Genomic DNA, 17,991 nt, shown 5'->3' with positions numbered 1-17,991 from the left:
TATTTCTTTCTATATATCTCAAATTAAAGTGATGTATTCTTCCTATTATATTTAATTAACTTTATTGCAATACTTTTTTAAAAATAAAAAGACAATGCAACTACCTGCCAAAGTTAAGCATCTATTTGTTGGACATTGCTGTTTAACTGACTCACTGATGGTAAAGTAAACCAAAATGTGGTACAAACGCAACTGTATTGGTATTTGATAAAATCTTTCAAAGAAGTGACATATCTGCACGATTTTTATTTGAATTGACAAACAAAACATTTACATGAAACAAGAGAATGTCAAATCCTCTATAAATGCATTATCAAAGATATCACTGTCCACAAAATAAATCTGCACATCTTTCAGACTTGTCCAAAAGGAAACATCGTTTGAAGTTATTTCCTCAGAATTTGTTTGAAATGCAGATTTTTATTAATTACAAAAGATGACAACTGGAAATAGCAGTTTGTAAGGTTCCAGTGGAAACTACGTACAGATCAGCAGTTCTTTGCAAGACGTGGTTCCTTCTCCTTTAGCTGTGGCGTTGGTACTGCCCCAAGAGCTTTGGCAATACTGTTTTTCCAAATAACAGCACTATAAATGCTATTTAGTGTCTTCTTGGGGAACTTTCTCTCCACCTGTCTTCATCCTTCCTGTAATCCTTACAACGCTCGGAATATCTGCTCTCCTGACGGTCATGCTTTCCAGATCGCTTATCCACACCATTTTTTGGGCGGTCCTCCTCACTGTTTCTGGAGGATATTTCTTTGCGGTTTCTCTCTTTAGATTTCGATTTTTCTCTTCTTCGACTGTAGTGATCATTGCCATCTTTGCTCCTGGAGCTGTTTCTATCATTTTCAGAGTGAGAATGGTTTCTTGTGTCATCTTTTCTGCATTCAGCACGTTTATCTGTGAAGTCTCGATTTCGGTCTCGATCCCTGTCCCGATCACGTTTCCGATCACGCTCATGTATCTCTTCTCTGTCATATCTAGCTGATTCATCTCTTCTCTCTCTGGATTCTCTGCAAGTTCTGCCACTATTTCTATCCAATTTGTTTTCCTGCTCCTCACTGCTGCCATGATACCTGCCTTCTTGCTCTTTTCTAGATCGCTCCCTCTCACTTGGTTGTTTACTACTGTCCAAATTTTCTTGTTCTTTCTTTTTGTTCTGTGCTTTGTCCTTCTTGCGCTTTGAATTCATATCATCTATGAAGAAAGAAAAATGAGTCAATCACTATCAATGTGTTGGTTATAAATATTTTGTTTGGCTATCTTTTCACAAATGGAGATATACTTATTTACGCTCAAAGATATGGAGGCCAGTATACAGGGTTTATTTCATATGACATTCAGAGTTGCACAAATCTCAAAAGTTTAATTATATTAATTGTATATCTAGGACCTGTTAGTTGTCTTCAATATCCAAATGTCTGTCTGTGATTTTTGATTTCAACTTAACCTAAATTAACGTGTATTATTTTAATCACAACTTCAATGAGATTGGAGAAAATAGATAAATAATAAGGACAACACAATTCAACATGCACGAGCATCATTTCCATTTCATCACCCCATAACTGGAGAAATAACAAAACCAGTACTAGGGCAGCAAGACAGAACAATGGTTAGCAGTTGCCTCACAGCACCAAAGATTGGATTCAATTCTGGCCTCAGACTGCGGAATTTGCACTTTCTCCGTGTCTGCATTTCGTGGGTTTCATCCAGGTGCTCTGGTTTCCTCCCTCAGTGCAAATATGAACAGGTTAGATGGATTGGCCATGCTAAATTGCTCCTTAGCGTCCAAAGATTAATTGGAGTTGCAGGGTTACGTTGATCGGGTGGCAGAGTTGGCCTGGGCAGGGTGCTCTTTCAGCGGGTTGGTTCAGACACGATGGTCCGAATGGCCTCCTTCTGCACTGTATGTATTCTATGATTCTATCATTATAATGACTATTAAAGGGTAGCACGATGGCGCAGTGGTTAGTGCAACTACCTCACGGCGCCAAGGTCCCAGGTTCGATCCCGGCTCTGGGTCCTGTCCATGTGGAGTTTGCACATTCTCTCCGTGTTTGCGTGGGTTTCGCCCCCACAACCCACAACATGTGCAGGGTAGGTGGCTTGGCCACGCTAAATTGCCTCTTAATTATAAAAATGAATTGGGTACTGGAAATTTATTTTTAAAAAAATAATGACCATTAAAACTGTAAATCTAGATTTTAAAATACCAGCCAGGGAAAAGTGACAAAAGTATTATTCCGTTGAACATGACTCAAAAAAAGGATGCAGTACCAGATAGTGCCTTTCAGATTAAACACGTACATAGAACATAGAACAGTACAGCACAGAACAGGCCCTTCGGCCCTCGATGTTGTGCCGAGCAATGATCACCCTACTCAAACCCACGTATCCACCCTATACCCGTAACCCAACAACCCCCCCCCCCCCTTAACCTTACTTTTTAGGACACTACGGGCAATTTAGCATGGCCAATCCACCTAACCCGCACATCTTTGGACTGTGGGAGGAAACCGGAGCACCCGGAGGAAACCCACGCACACACGGGGAGGACGAGCAGACTCCACACAGACAGTGACCCAGCCGGGAATCGAACCTGGAACCCTGGAGCTGTGAAGCATTTATGCTAACCACCATGCTACCCACGGTAGAACTTAAAAGCTGCGACAAAACACAGATTAGATGCAACAATAACTTGCATGTTAATTAAGTGCATTTGGGGAACCAGAAAAAATAAAGTCATCTTCTACAAAATGGTATTCTCCCAATAGTTTAAATTTATTAAGATAATGGATATGGACATCAGTTTCGACAGATTGCTTGCAGCTATTCAGAACAATTAGATAATCTCTGTGTGCACATATACAAATCTACATTACTTCCTTCATATTCTCAGTGCCGATTTAATTCCAAAGTTTATCAGTATTTGATGAGTTTTCAATCTGTTTTCTTGTATTATAATCATATCAGAATAATGTGCTTCTTGGGGTGCATTTAAATACTTGCTGCATTCTACCTTTCAGTTAAATTTTTACTATTACCTGTCCATACATATAAAAAATATCAGTCACATAGCTAATAGTAAATTCAACTGTCTTTAACAGTAAGTTTTTATACTCTCCAATATTTGTTTAAATATTTCAGTTGAAAATTGGGAACATCAATTCAAGGATACATTTGAAAATCAATATGATTGAGCACACAAAAAAAATAATAGTGCAGCAGTACATCCATGCTCAGCTTGACAAATTACAAAAATCAGTTGGTTGTTAAGAATCTGTCTGTTCTGGTCACATCAAACGCTCCACAGACCTGCAGCTGTCCATATAACAGCCATCTGTCCCTCAAATTTCTCCCACTTTGCTCTTCAGTTTTTAATAGCTTACTTAAGTTCAAGCTATTTGTCCATCACAAAGTCTTGAGATGACTGAAAACACTCAACTTATGTTGACATTAGTTCACTTTACATTCATTTATGTGCATTTGAAAAAAGTTAATAGCTGGAACTTTTGTCTGATTATGTCTTGAATGTTATTCTACACCAGATGAGAATGCTTATATTTGCAAACATTGCAGCACCCATGCATTAACAATTTCTCTAGCATTTATGAAAACCTGTCAATGATTTAAAGTTTTAATGCTTTGCCTAAACTGAAAAAATCCAGAACTATTTGATACAAGTGTCAAAGTTACCCACCCTGTTCAACAACTGTTCTCAGCATTATAGGCATGACAGGGAAAAGTTGTTAATTCAAGGCTAAAAGCAGTACCAACTCATATCCTTGTCATTTGTACACTGACATTCTGATTCCATGGGAGACTTTCAGTGCTTAACCTACTGCACAAAATGAAAAACTTGCCCATTATCCGATCAATGAAAATACAATCAGCGATGGTGTCAACAAATAAAAAAAAATAGAAAACCAAAGCCATTCAGAGGTTTAAGCGTTAACACACTGGAATAGTAAAACACAACAAAAGAAAACACTACGTCAAGTTCACTGATCTCAGCCAGAAAGCTGGCGTAGGCAGTAAATTACTCTGTTTCTTTAGAGCAAGGAAAATTAAGATAGCACGTTTCATAAGTTAATGGTGGTCATTTTAGAAACTTAACAGAACATTACAGCTATCCATGGAACTGTGCCTCAGCAAACAGTAACGCCGTCAGCTAAATGGACAAGGGAAAGGGAAAACATTAGTAGAGAAAATTGAAATATTTTAGTATCTAATCTCATGTAATCTGGAAGTGCACACTGTAATTTAGAAGGGTTTTGAAGCGCAATGCAAAAATGTTACGAGACAAAAACATGTTGCACAGCCATTTTCTCATGATTGTTCAGTTAGTACAAATGTTAACCGTACTGCACTTTAACACATCAGTCTTTCGAAAATACTTCCCATAAGAATTTAGCTCTAACTTTCCTCAGGCCTGGATGTCAATTGAATTTGGTAATTTCCAAAGTATGTTACACCGCAATTTAAGAATTAATTGGAAAATCATGATTTCCACAGAAACCGAGTTATCCAAATTAGTTACTTACAATATTACTAAAGTATTGAGGAAATTTAGGGATGAGACAAACATATTTTTAATTAGTAATTAGAGCGAAGAGGATCAACGGATATGGAGGGGGAAGGCGGGATTAGGCTATTAATTGGATGATCATAATGAATGGTGAAGCAGGCTGAAAGGGCCAAATGGTCTTCTCCTGCTCCTATTTTCTATGTAATGGGTGGAAGGTTTATAGGGAGTTGAGGCCGAGAAGGGTTATAGTGGAGTTGAGGCTGAGATGAAATCAACCATGAACGATAGAGCAGGCGGGAGAGGCTGAATTACCTACTCCTGCTCCTAGCTCTTATGCTCTTGGTATTTGATCACGAAATAAATATGAATTTTTCCTGTAGAGAATACTGTGAGTTTCCCATTATTGTTGCACTTGCCCAGAAACATGAGAAAGAGTGAGACGAGAAAGAGAAAAGCTGTCACTAGGTAAGGTAAAAATCAGGAATTTGACACCGTTCATGTCATGTTGATAAATTCAATAGCAAATTGGTGGGAGTGCTGGAGAAAAGTAAAGGTTGCGTAATTGGGGCAGAATCCTTCCAATAAAGTGCGTGTGGGGTATTAGGTCAAAAATTACAGTAAAAGTACATACCTGAGCCACTGCTGCTGCTGGAGGATGAGGAGTCACTGCCACTAGATGATCCAGAACTGCTATCACTGTCACTACTGCTGCTACTGCTACTTTCTGATCCTGAATCAGTGGATGAATCTGAATCCGAATCAGAGGAGGAAGAGGATGACGAAGAAGAATCTGATGATTCAACATCCTGCCGCTGAGTCATTATTATTTTTGGTGCATTTTTCAAGTGTTCCCGCAATTCATCTCTAAATTGGAAAAATACAATCAATATTACCGAAACTAAATTCAATATAAATTAAGTACTGTGAAGATAAAGATTGGAACTATACATACGTTAGCCCTCCAAGACCAATAGATGTAAAGAAATTGATAGCAAATCGTGTGTTGCGTGGATTATCCCTGGGAAAGAGACCTTCAAAGAAAGGTTGCAATGTCCTGCAAAAAAAACATGCATAAAAAAAGCTTTAATACAACATAACCTCAAATTATGTCAATGGTTTTGCTGGAGTCTCACTGCAGATTTTCAAATTAAATATTTAATTTTAAAAGTAGTCAAAATAACTTGTGATAAATATTCATGCACCAAACAATCAAATTTCATTAATTTCTTACTTGTTTTTTGCCTGGTCAATTAATTAAGCTAATTATATAAATGAGATGGGCAAGTGCTTAATTTGAAGTTTTACATAAATACTGCTTTGGATGTAATTTTGTTTCAATACAATCCTACATTTGAGTGCAAGATTCCCATCTGACATTTCATATGCAAAATCTTTTGGGGAGGAGTCGTCGCAGAGCAGCTCAACCACAAGCAGCAAGATAAGCACGTTCAATTTAGCCTGGGCAATGTTTTGAAGTTCTGTGACCCGATAATACCATGATGCTGACATTCCTAACTTGAGTAGACTCCCAGGCTTGGAGGACTCCAGAGCAGTTGCCATTTAAGGACCACATGGTTACTTCTCAGTGCCATCTTCGGATTGGTCTAGCAGCGAAGAGACCAGACTCAAGGTAGTCTATACAAACATTTGTAAGAGGCTACATTTTTATCTATTCTCATAGTTTTGCTAACCAAAATGAATACTTGAGCCATTATCATAGATTTTCCTGCTCTTTCAAGACTGCAAGAAAATACATAGCAATGTAGCCGTCACCGCTCCTCATGGACCCGGGGAAATATTCAGGGAGTCCGGTGGTAGTGGCGACGCTGAAGATCTGGAGGCAGATGCGGCAGCACTTTAGGTTGTGGGTGGGGTCAAGGGAAATTCGAGGGAATCATAGATTCGAGCCAGGAAGGTGGGATGGGAATTTTCGGAGAAGTGAGTTGAAGTATTTGTTTCTGGGAGGCCGGTTTGCGAAGTTGGAGGAGCAATATGGGTTGGGGCAGGGGAGATGTTTAGGTATATACAAGCCTGAAATTTTTCCAGGAAGGAGATACACAGCTTTCCGATGGCGCCGGCTCCCACACTGTTGGAAGGGAAATTGACGCCAGGGGTAATGGAGAAGGGGGTGGTGACGACGATTTATGGGATGATTCTTGGGGAAGAGAAGGTATCGCTTGAGAGGATTAAGGCGAAGTGGGAGGAAGAGTTGGGGGAGAATATTGAGGGGGGTCATGGTGTGAGGTGCTCCGGAGGGTGAATGCGTCAACTTTGTGTGCGAGATACAGTTGAAGGTGGTGTATAGGGCGCACCTCACAAGGGCGAGGATGAGCTGACTTTTTGAGGGAGTGGAGGATGTTTGTGAACTGTGTGGGGGGGGGGGGGGGGGCCCACTAATCATGTTCATATGTTTTGGTCCTGCCCAAAACTGGAGGGGTAGAAGGGAGGTAATCTCAAAGCTGGTGCACGCAAGACTCAAACCGGGTCCCCTAGAAGCCATATTTGGGGTGTCAGATCAGCTGGGTTTGGAAGCGGGTGCGGAGGCAGATGTCTTGGCCTTCGCCTCGCTGATTGCCCAAAGGCGGATTCTGTTGGGGTGGAGGTTGGGTTCTCTACCCTGTGCCTGGGTGTGGCGGGCGGGGGGGGCGGGGACACGACGCGACAACTTGCTGCCGTTTTTAACGATCGAGAAAGTAAAGTTTGAGTTGAGGGGGAGGATAGAATGGTTCTACAACTCATGGACCTGGTTCATCAGGCATTTTCATGAATTGGATGACATCAAACATGGGGGGGGGGGGGGGGGGGGGGTTTGCAATGTATAAGCTATTGATGATTCTTTTTCATTGGTGTTGTATATTCAAAATGTTGGGAGCTATTTGAGGGTGTGTAGGATAAGGGGATTGTTGCCTGGGGGAGTGCCATTGTATTTGTTGTTATTATTGATTACCTGTTGTTCTAAATTTTGATGAAAATGTGAAAAAGGAGAATAAAAGTATTTATTAAAAAAAGCAATGTAACGTCTCCTTTTTGTTAATTGTAAAGGTGATATGTAAATTCAGTTCAGTCAATTCCAACCTAACTCCTGGAGGGGACCCGAGTCTAATGGTTCATTCAGACAATTCACTTAGTAGAACAGTTCAGTTTAACTGCTGCACCAGTAATCATCAACATGAAAAATACTAATGATCACAATTTTGACACCCAAGATCTGCTGAGACAAATTAAAGTAAGCCAGCACATTATTTTGCAACCAACTGAAACAAGCATGGCAATTAAACCTTTGAAGCTTTATTACTTTATTTTGAATAGTAAATTGTTGTTTCAATAAGGAAGATTCAATTACTGTTCTTAAAAGGTTAAGAGTTCTGTTTCAAAATGGGCCGCTTCTGAAAGCAACAGGCACATTGTCATCAGATACACATCAAATGTTACAAGTTGATACTTCAACTGAAAATAGTTTAAAACAAATGGGTATTCGAGCACTGAGTCAGTTGATCGTTGGGGTCATTACACCAAGTACTTAAATGTCACAAAAATAAACTATCATGCAAAACAGTTTAACGCTTACATGTCCTGCAGCCTTTGATTTAGTTTGGGAAGCCCCATATATTCACAAAGCTCTTGAAAAAGGATCTTCACAAATATTCTGCTGGAAGATGTTGTTGTTTCTTCACTTAAATGGACACAATCAAGAACCTACAGAAAGGCAGGGAAACTGGACTGAATCGTACATCAACCAATTAAAACAAAATTCTGACAATGTCTCCCCCAGTAATAATATCATGAATTTTTACAGGTGTAAAATATTTTTAAATGATACTGGTCAGCAGCTGAGTTAACGCGAAAACCGAGGAGCAAGAAAAGGCCATTCTTCCCATCAAGCCCACCTTCCCCAGACAGGGATAATGCCATTAATAAACCAATGGATTTCCAATGTGATTGCCAAAGGCAAGTTCAGAATATACAAACGAATGTTGAATTTACATCAGTTCTTGAGGTTACAGTTAGAATAAGGTGCACAGATTTGAACTCCACACTGTAGAAAGAATATAGAGACGATCAAGAGAGTACATTGTCGATTGGCTAGGCCTGTGCTTGGCATGAAAAAATAGAAATATGAAGGATGCTCAGTAGTGAGGTCATTGAGATAGGAGGTTAGGACAGAAAAAATGTGCTTTATAATTATTTTGTTATGGGATAGCGCATACAGAAACCTAGAGTTCCCAGTTATTGAGGGTGTATAGAATTCAGGGGGCATGGATTTAAATTAAATACAAAAAAAAAAATCAGAGAGCAGGACAAGTTTAACTCTGACAGAGAGGGGTTTGGGGGGGAGGGGGGGGAGAGAAAAGAGAGCAGATAACACCCTATTTGGCCGGTCAGGTGGAATAGGAGGGAATTTAATGACCTGGTAAAAAGATGTAGGATGTTTGCACACCGTAGGCGTTAAGGCTGGTGTGGTGCCGTTGCAGAAAACCCATTTGAGGATTAAAGAAATGAATGAAAATCGCTTACTGTCACAAGTAGGCTTCAAATGAAGTTACTGTGAAAAGCCCCTAGTCACCACATTCCGGCGCCTGTTCGGGGAGGCTGTTACAGGAATCGAACCGTGCTGCCTTGATCTGCTTCCAAAGCCAGTGATTTAGCCCTGTGCTAAACAGCCCCAGCGAGAGCGCGTGCGAGAGAGAGAGCGCGTGCGAGAGAGAGAGAGAGAGCGCGTGAGAGGGGAGAGAGGGGGAGAGAGAGGGAGAGGGGGGGCAGAGAGGGAGGGGAAGGAGAGATGGAGAGGGAAGAGCGGGGGTGGGGAAAGAGAGAGAGAGAGAGAGAGAGAGAGAGAGGAGAGAGAGAGAGAGAGAGAGAGAGAGAGAGAGAGAGAGGTCTCAGCTTCCAGGGGTGGTGGGGACGGGATATGCGGCGATAATGATTTAGGACCATTCTCTGTATTTTGTGGATTTGGTGGTGAGGTTAGACCCTGTTCAGCCCCCCACCCCCCTTGGAGGTTAGAAAGGACGCTGTTGGCGGGTAAGGGATTCTGAGAGAGGGTTTCCTCCACCATTGGGGAGCACATTGATTTTAATAAGAATGAGGAGATTGCGCCTTCCACGTTGTGAGAAGCTTTGAAGGCAGTCATTAGTGCGGAGATAATCTCTTAAAGGGCACATATAGAGAAGAGTGAAAGGGTGAAGAGGCAGAGGTTGGTGGATGCCGTCCTTGAGGTGGATCACCAATGCTCACTTGCCCCAACGCTGGTGTTGTTGGCAAGGGGCTGTTTAGCACACTGGGCTAAATCGCTGGCTTTGAAAGCAGACCAAGCAGGCCAGCAGCATGGTTCGATTCCCGTAACAGCCTCCCCGAACAGGCGCCGGAATGTGGCGACTAGGGGCTTTTCACAGTAACTTCATTTGAAGCCTACTCGTGACAATAAGCGATTTTCATTTTTCATTTTCAATTGGAAAGAAGCCGTAGTTGTAATTTTGGCTGCTTCGACGGGCAGGTTGGCATGCCAACTGAAACGATGGAGGGGGATTTTCTATGAACATGGGGAGAAGGCCGGTCGTTTGTTAGCGCACCAGCTGAGGCAGCAGGTGGCCTCTCAGGAAATAGTTTGGGTAAAGGACTCGATTGGCATGTTGACCTTCTCCCCAGGCAAGGTCAATGAGGCTTTCAAGGCTTTCTATCGTCTAAGTCGGAACCCCCTTAGGATGGGTTGTGTATGTTGGCATTTTTGGATGGTTTGCCTATCCCAGTTATAGGACGAGACAGATGGGAGGAATTGGAGGCCCCACTGACCTTGGATGAGGTCATGAAATGCATGGGCTTGATGCAGTCGGGTGAAGCGCCGGGCCCGGATGGATTCCCGATAGGATTTTGTAAGAGATTTGGCAATTGCTTAATGTTGCTCTGTTCCCCTCTTCTACCCCTGAGCCAGAGATAATTATTTCATTGGATGCTGAAAAGGCATTTGACAGGGTGGAGTGGATTCTGGGAAGGCTTGGTCTGGACCTAGATTTATATCTTGGATCCAACTCTTAAACAAGGCCCCAAGTGCACGCATTCAAACAAATGCCTCAAGCTCAATATATTTCCAGCTGCAGAGGGGCATGAGTGCCCGTTGACTCCGCGATTGTTTGCCTCGACAATTGAGCCTTTGGCCATCATATTAAGGTTATCTATGAAGTGGAGGGGAATGGGGATGGAGTGCATAGGGTGTCTCTGTACACGGATGATTTTTTGTTGTATATGATGGATTCTCTCTCTAGTGTAGAGGAGATGATTAAACTTCTAAGGAGTCTGAGCTCCTTTCCAGGATATAAACTGAACTTCCCAGGGAGGGGAGCGGATCTGGGGTGATTACTTTTTTGCCTAGTCAGGTCCAGCTCCTGTTATCTGGGAATAGAGGTGGTCCATGATTAGGCCTCGCTCCATAAACAAAATTTTGCGGGTCTAGCAAATGGGGTTAACTTGGAGTTGAAGAAGTGGGATCACCTCCCTCTGTCCCTGGTGGCCAAGGTCCCATCGGTAAAGATGATTATTCTCCCTAGATTTCTATTTTTGTTTGTACCTTCCAGTTTTCGTTCTCAAATATTTCTTTGTGAAAGTCAATAAAATTATATCTTCTTTGATTTGGAGGGCTAAGAGCCCAAGGATTCGTAGGGTGTTTTTGCAGAGGCAAAGCAACTGGGGAGAGGAGTGCTTGTAGAGGTACTAGTTTGAGGGCCTTGGTTACGGCTCCTCTTCTGTTTTCCCTAGCAAAATGGACTTAAAGTCTGGTTGTTGTGGCCACACTGAGAATATAGAGAAAGTTTAGGCAGCATTTCAATCTGGGTGCCATATCGTTGTTGGCTCCATTCTGTGGGAATCATCGTTGTGTTCCAGTGGCCTTGAGACTCATCATTTTGGGCATGGGGGGAGGGGTTGGAGCGGTTTGGGCAAGTTCCTGCTCCCAACAATTAGTTCCCGCTTCCAAGAACTATTCTGTTTCGGCATTATCAAGTCCGTAACATTTTGCATAAGGAGATTCCTTCCTTCCGCATGGCACCCTCGCCCGTATTGATGGATGGGATTCTTTCAAGGGTTGAGCAGGGATGGAAGATATTGGACATTTATAGTCGGCTTGTGTTGGTGGAGCAAGCTCCATTGCCCTACCAGCCTCCCTGAACAGGTGCCACAATGTGGCGACTCAGGGCTTTGCACAGCAACTTCATTTGCATTTTTCATTTCATTTTTTTTTCATTGAATGACGTTAAAAAAATACTCCTCATGCGCTTGGCTCAGCTTGATTCAGTTCAAGGTGGTGCAGAGAGTACATCTGACCAGGGCACGGATGAGTGTTTTTTTTTCTGGGGGTACAGGATAGGTGGAAGCATTGTTCACAAGGTCCAGCGAATCATATGCATATGTTCTGGTCTTATCCTAAACGTGAGCTTTTGGGTCTCCTTCTTTAGCACCACGTCAGGAATCCTTGGGATTGAGATGGAGCCTTGCCCTTTTCTTTGGGGTCTTGGGCTCGCCAGAACTGCTGACGGGGGCAAAGGCGAATGCCCACGCCTGTCTCGCTGATGGCCCAAAGGGTTTGGACGGAGGACTCTGGTTCCATCCATAGCTTAGTCATGGTTAAGTGACCTAATGGAATTCCTGCACTTAGAAAAGATCAAATATATCATGAGGGGCTCGGCAGAAGGGTTTTCTTTGAGGTGGCAACCTTTTATTTCCTATTTCAGGGAGCTGGTCACCGTCAGATGTTTTGGGGGGGGGGGGGGGGGGAATATTAGGGATTTGCATTGGGTTTTGTCTTGGTTGTTTTTCTTTGTGAGCAGCAGGGGGCGGTTGAGTCTCGAATTGTAATCATACTAGTTGTGTAATATGGTCTCTACACTGTTCTATCGAAAAGTTTTTCTTAATAAAAAATAATGCAGTTGAATCTTGGCAGTTATAAATTATGTACAAGTTATAACATAAACCTGGTCCAATAATTTTTACTTTAAATATAAGAGTTATAATTGAGAAACACATATCACACGCTAACCCAACCAGGCATTCCTCTCCTCCTCACCCCCGCAATATTAATTTTAGTTCGACAACTTCAAATGTTGTGATATATGTGCACGTTTTTAGGTCTTGTTCAACCCAATGTATTAATTGGGTTAAAATATTTACAATTTTAGACAACATAATAAATAAAGGAAATACCAAGCTCCTAAAACAGAAATAAATGCTGAGTTGCCATTGGCTTACTATTACTTACACTCCATGGAATGGAGTCTGTGTACAAGAGATGTGCAAACATCTTTGCCACATTGCGTAGTTTGTTTGTTTCTAAGCGATGTATAGTTTCATATTGTTCCTTGAAGATTCCTTCGAAAGACTCCATGTAGTCCTTCTTCAACATACAAAAGCGCTGCAAATATATTGAAATGCAAAGAGGAACATGAAATATGCAATCTGCCATTCAACAAAACCAAAACCGTATACCAAAGTTTACAGTGAAGGATGTGTATTTAAAATCATTAATGTCCAAGTCTGAAAAGTTGAAAGATATCACATTGTTAAGAGAATAATTGCAATTAGAAATCCTGAATTAATCCTTTCTGACTTTAGCAGTATTCCCTATTCAGCTTCAATCGTTAGACATTCAGTTCAAACTACAAGTGACAATAAAGAGGGTTATAATGAATGTCTTACCCCAGCCAAGAGACCAAAAAATTTCTCGTATGTTCTTTGTTGTGCACAACAATCCAGAATCATATTGCATAATTCTTTCTGTAATGTGAAACAAAATTAGGTTTAACTCTTGTTTTTAAACAAATGGAATTAATCTGATGATCGTCATGCAAAGCAAGTAGAGAAAGAGGCAAGGAAATGGTCAAACACTGTACAAGATGGCTATCCATGGGCAGAGTGATGAGACACAAGCTTAATTTACCATTGCGGAGTTTAATTTCAGTCACATTTATGCGGCGTTAAGTGGTAGGTCAGGTGAGTTACAATGCAGATGAATTCCATAAACACTGAAAATATTTTCTTTGCATTTTATGCTTAAGTTATGCAAATTAGTTATTATTTCACTCCCATTTTACTCGCCGTTGTTATTCAATTATCAAATCGGTTCAAAATGTGATCGGTATCCAGTGTATTTCACCACTTGCCATTTTCAAATCTCTTCACAAACTAACATGCTGGTTTACTTCATTAAAATAGTTAGTATCTGCTTTGCTGAAAGTCTCACTAATCTGCCCAAAATATTAACCAATATATTCTCTTTCAGATACTGATGAGAGTTCTTGTCCATTTTCACCACTGCTGGTTGTGTCAGATTTCCAGCATTCACAGTTGAATAGTCAACATTCATTCAAGATTCACACAGGAACCAGCTGTATCTCATTTATACAGTGCTTTATCACCTCTTTCAAAAACCTCGCCAAATTAAACGGCAGCTCAGTACACCGAAAAATAGTCAAGAAAGGCAATCAATTTACACAGCAAAGTCAATGCCAATGTGGGATGGAATAGAAGATAATAGTCTTATTTGTTGTTTACTATTTGCACTCGGTGCTCAACACCATTACGTCAGGTCAAAATTAGTCCTTTGATGGCCTTGTGCATAAAAGTATTATTTCACAGGGTTTAAGGCACACAATCTGGAAAATCCAAATTTAAACTCCAATGTGTAGCTTAGAGAGCTGTTATCAGTTGAGGAACACAATTAGATCCCACTGGTCTTCACTTTCCCAGCCTGGACTTTTTGTGGCTCAGGAAGGGTTGTGAATTAGTCGAAGCTCCCAAGAAATTTCACTCTACAGGTCATCTTATCTGCAAAGCGGATGTTATGAGGACAGCCACCAGCCACCAGCCTTGCACGTGATTCTCACCATGATGAAATCAATATCCAATATTTACTTTTCAGAGTCACGCTGATATTTTGACTCAGGCCACATTACGGATGGTTCCCTGTGGCTATAGTATTTTTTAATCAATTAGATGTGGGCATCGGTGACTGGGCAGGCATTTATTTCCCAACCCGAATTACCCTTGAGCTGGGTTAGGCCATTTCACAGGGAAATTTAAGAGTCAATCACATTGCTGTGGATCACACGTTGGCTAGAAGAGGTAAGGATTACAGATTTTCCTCTCTAAAGGACATTAGTGAACATGGATTTTTACAACAATTGACAATGGTTTCATGGACATTATCAGAGCACTACCCTGAGTCTCTGGATTATTAGACCAGTTACAATACCAATGCACCACCACCTGTATGTGCATCTCAATGTCAATTTGTCTCTCCTCTAACCAGTCCTTATAGAAGTTAATTAGAATGTTTCTAATCATCAAGACAGAGGCTTTGTTACGTACTTCAAACTCGACTCTTATTTTGAAAAAGGACTCAAATTATAAATTGCAAAGACGCTCATTTTTTTAAGTCTTAGAAAGATTATATTTAAGTTGCCTGGAAAAAAGTCGAGACTTGAGAAAGCTGGAATAGTGATCACGAAGTAGGTTACAGTAGTGGGCTAGAAGATGGACATGAAGCCTTCAGCTGTGCCACAGGACAACACAAAGCTAAACCAAATACCAAATCGAAACAGGTAGGCCAGGAAGTCATTTGGGGTCAAGGGGTGGCATTAACATTTGAAAGGGGCTATAGAATGGCACAAAAACCTTTGAGGCACTTTTTTTGCAGGTTCAAATTTACACTTTCTTTTAAGCTACAGCTGATGTTTTCAAACTTCAGAGGTTTTCAGGTATGGATAGTACTGGTTCATTGCTGGTTACATGGGTTGAAGGCTCCACTGGACAATTACTGTCATGACAGGAAATTATTACAAGTGCCTGCTGACAGGTCTAACATTTAAAATACCATAGAAATGTTTGCATAGATTATATTGTAAATAACAAAAATATTATTCAAAAATAAAGACATCAGTGGTCAGGGTTTGTGGATTTGAAGTGTGCTAGACTTTACATATAAAGAACTAGATTTAAGTAGAATCCTCCTAATTAAAAATGCTCCAGGACAGGACATTTGGTTCCCAATCTCAAGTCTGTTATCTTCGACAATAGCTTTGATTAAATTCTAGTTTATGTTGAATTATGTCATATAAAGTATTTAATTATTTCAAACATGACAAAATAGATTACATAGCACATAAGTAAAACCAAATATAATAAAGCACTTCCATGATCGGAAAGTAGCAAGTATGAACTCATAAATCCCTACCCCTTTTCACAAATACAATTCACGTGCTGAATAATTTTCAAATTCCAAGTCGCATACTGCTCTCACTGTTGTGTTCCTATTATCCTAATAATGTAACAAACAATACCTTATTCCTCAGCTTTACATAAACTAATTAGGTCATTGAACATTTTGTAAACCTATAATTATCTGTACATCTTTTCAAGATTTCACCCAAAGCATTCCAAACATTCATCCCACAAACTGAAACACACATTGAAATACAGACTTTATAGTGAAAACAAAGTTTATAAAGTTGTTTTGCTTTCTTAAGTCATAATCATCCCATAAAATAAACATTTGTAGGCAATAATTCATTTTTTGCTTTATACTGGTGTTTTGCTTTACACTGGGGCTGGTTTAGCACAGTGTACTAAATAGCTGGCTTGCAATACAGAACAATGCCAGCAGCGTGGGTTCAATTCCCGTACCGGCCTCCCCGAACAGGCGCCGGAATGGGCGACTGGGGATTTTCACAGTAACTTCATTGAAGCCTACTTGTGACAATATTACCGATTATTATTATACACATTGAACATGGTATTATCCAGTCTAATCTTATATTTTCTAGTTCAACAATACTATACATGTTCCAGATTAAAAGTTCAGTTTTGTACCAGAAACTTTGTGAAAAGCAGCAAATTCTGTTTAGTTATAAAATGTTGCAGTAAGTGTACAACTGACTGTGAATTCATTCTAAGTGACCAGGACACTATGAACTCCATTGAGGTAGGGTTATCAGTTGAAGAAGTCAGTTAATAGGTGTTGCTGGTAGCTCATTCCCAGAGCAAAAAATATTGATTTGTGGAGAATGTTTCTTCTCTTGATACTGCTCACAGAAAACTACATTTACTGATCCCTGAATGCCTTATCTCTATTTGGGGGTAACAATTTGTTTGCATGTGATCTTAATTAGTGTTACAAATACTTATATGCAGAAAAAAAATGCACAAACCAGATACACTTTCTTTTTTTCTATTTTGTATTAGCTAACCAGAAATTTCTTCAAATGGATTTCACGACATTTGAAAAATATAGTTTGAACATACTTTCTGATGAAGAATTTTTGTATTGTTTTAAAAACTTTTACAACTAGATGTTTTATTTTGTGGTCCACAACATTTGTTGTTACCTAAATTTACTACAAGTTTGAAAGCTTTACTGTAGTTCAATAATACTTTTATGAAACATGCACTGTACAAAGTTAGGTTTCAATACTTTTCTCCCTCAAAGTTGTATTTTATACTGTAAGAAATCTTACAACACCAGGTTAACGTCCAACAGGTTTGTTTCAAATCACTAGCTTTCAGAGCACAGCTCCTTCATCAGGTGAATTCATTCAGCATGTCTGTCACAAAAGCATTACGATAACAGTACACAAAATGTGAAGGCATACATAGAGGAACCATAGAAAACAGGAGCAAGGGTAGACCATTTGGCCCCGAAACAGGTAGTGTTATAACAAAAATTAAAGTATGTGCAATTCTGCAAGGACTGCCCTTTTTTAAAAATCACAGCCATAGTTGACCACTGTTAGGCTGCCACAGAAAACAGCAATTGCACACCAAAAAACAATGTCTTGGGTGAATGACAAGTCCAAAAGCACACATGGGCAAACCTAAGCCATCTTCTGGCTCAGAGTTTGCTGCAATTTAGTGGTTCAAAATACTTTCTGACCATGTCATCCGTGATACTAATGTGCAAAGATAACTTCAAAAATTGTTAATTTCTGAAAATAAACTATTCACTACATAAAGTGAAAGACTGCAAAACTTCGCACAATAACTTTTATTACAGCCTAGGACCTGCACTGTGTTGAATGGGGGCTTCAAAAATAAATGCATAAAAAAAGGGACGCTCTTGGTGGAGAATAAGCTATTAAATACTACCATAATCACTTTGAAGCACAGTGTGGTTGAACATACAAGTAGCATCAGCGACATACCAAAAACAGCCATATGACAAACTGGTTTGCTTGTTCTTTGGAATTGTTGGTTAAGGAAGGATTTATTGGTCACTCTCTATCCTCATATTTAGATAGTGCTTTGGGACATTAAACATGCAACTTCACCCCCAAAACAGGGTACCAGGTCAAGATTTAATATTTCAGCCAAAGGATGCCACCCTAGATACTGCATCAAACACTATACTTAAGAACTGAATCACCATGGATACTCAAGTCCTAGTGAGGTTTGAACCTAAAACCTTCTTACCTAGAGCTAAA

General features: G+C 40.3%; 1 protein-coding gene across 2 annotated transcripts in view; it reads right to left on the bottom strand.

The window, feature by feature from the left end:
- Positions 1–226: 226 nt before the first annotated feature.
- cwc22 (CWC22 spliceosome associated protein homolog) overlaps positions 227–17,991 on the bottom strand; it is a 122,661-nt gene continuing 104,896 nt past the window's right edge. For both annotated transcript variants that reach the window (XM_038789268.1, XM_038789269.1), the window contains 6 exons: positions 13,214–13,291; positions 12,777–12,929; positions 8,100–8,227; positions 5,484–5,585; positions 5,163–5,395; positions 227–1,197 (listed from right to left, as the gene is read on the bottom strand). In XM_038789268.1, the coding sequence (XP_038645196.1) occupies positions 599–1,197; positions 5,163–5,395; positions 5,484–5,585; positions 8,100–8,227; positions 12,777–12,929; positions 13,214–13,291 (1,293 nt within the window). In that variant the 3' untranslated portion in view covers positions 227–598. The remainder of the gene's footprint in view (positions 1,198–5,162; positions 5,396–5,483; positions 5,586–8,099; positions 8,228–12,776; positions 12,930–13,213; positions 13,292–17,991) is intronic.

The sequence above is a fragment of the Scyliorhinus canicula genome, chromosome 2 (genome assembly GCF_902713615.1).
Source record: "Scyliorhinus canicula chromosome 2, sScyCan1.1, whole genome shotgun sequence".
NCBI classification, from domain to species: Eukaryota; Metazoa; Chordata; class Chondrichthyes; order Carcharhiniformes; family Scyliorhinidae; genus Scyliorhinus; species Scyliorhinus canicula.
This window is presented reverse-complemented; position numbering and strand designations above follow the sequence as displayed.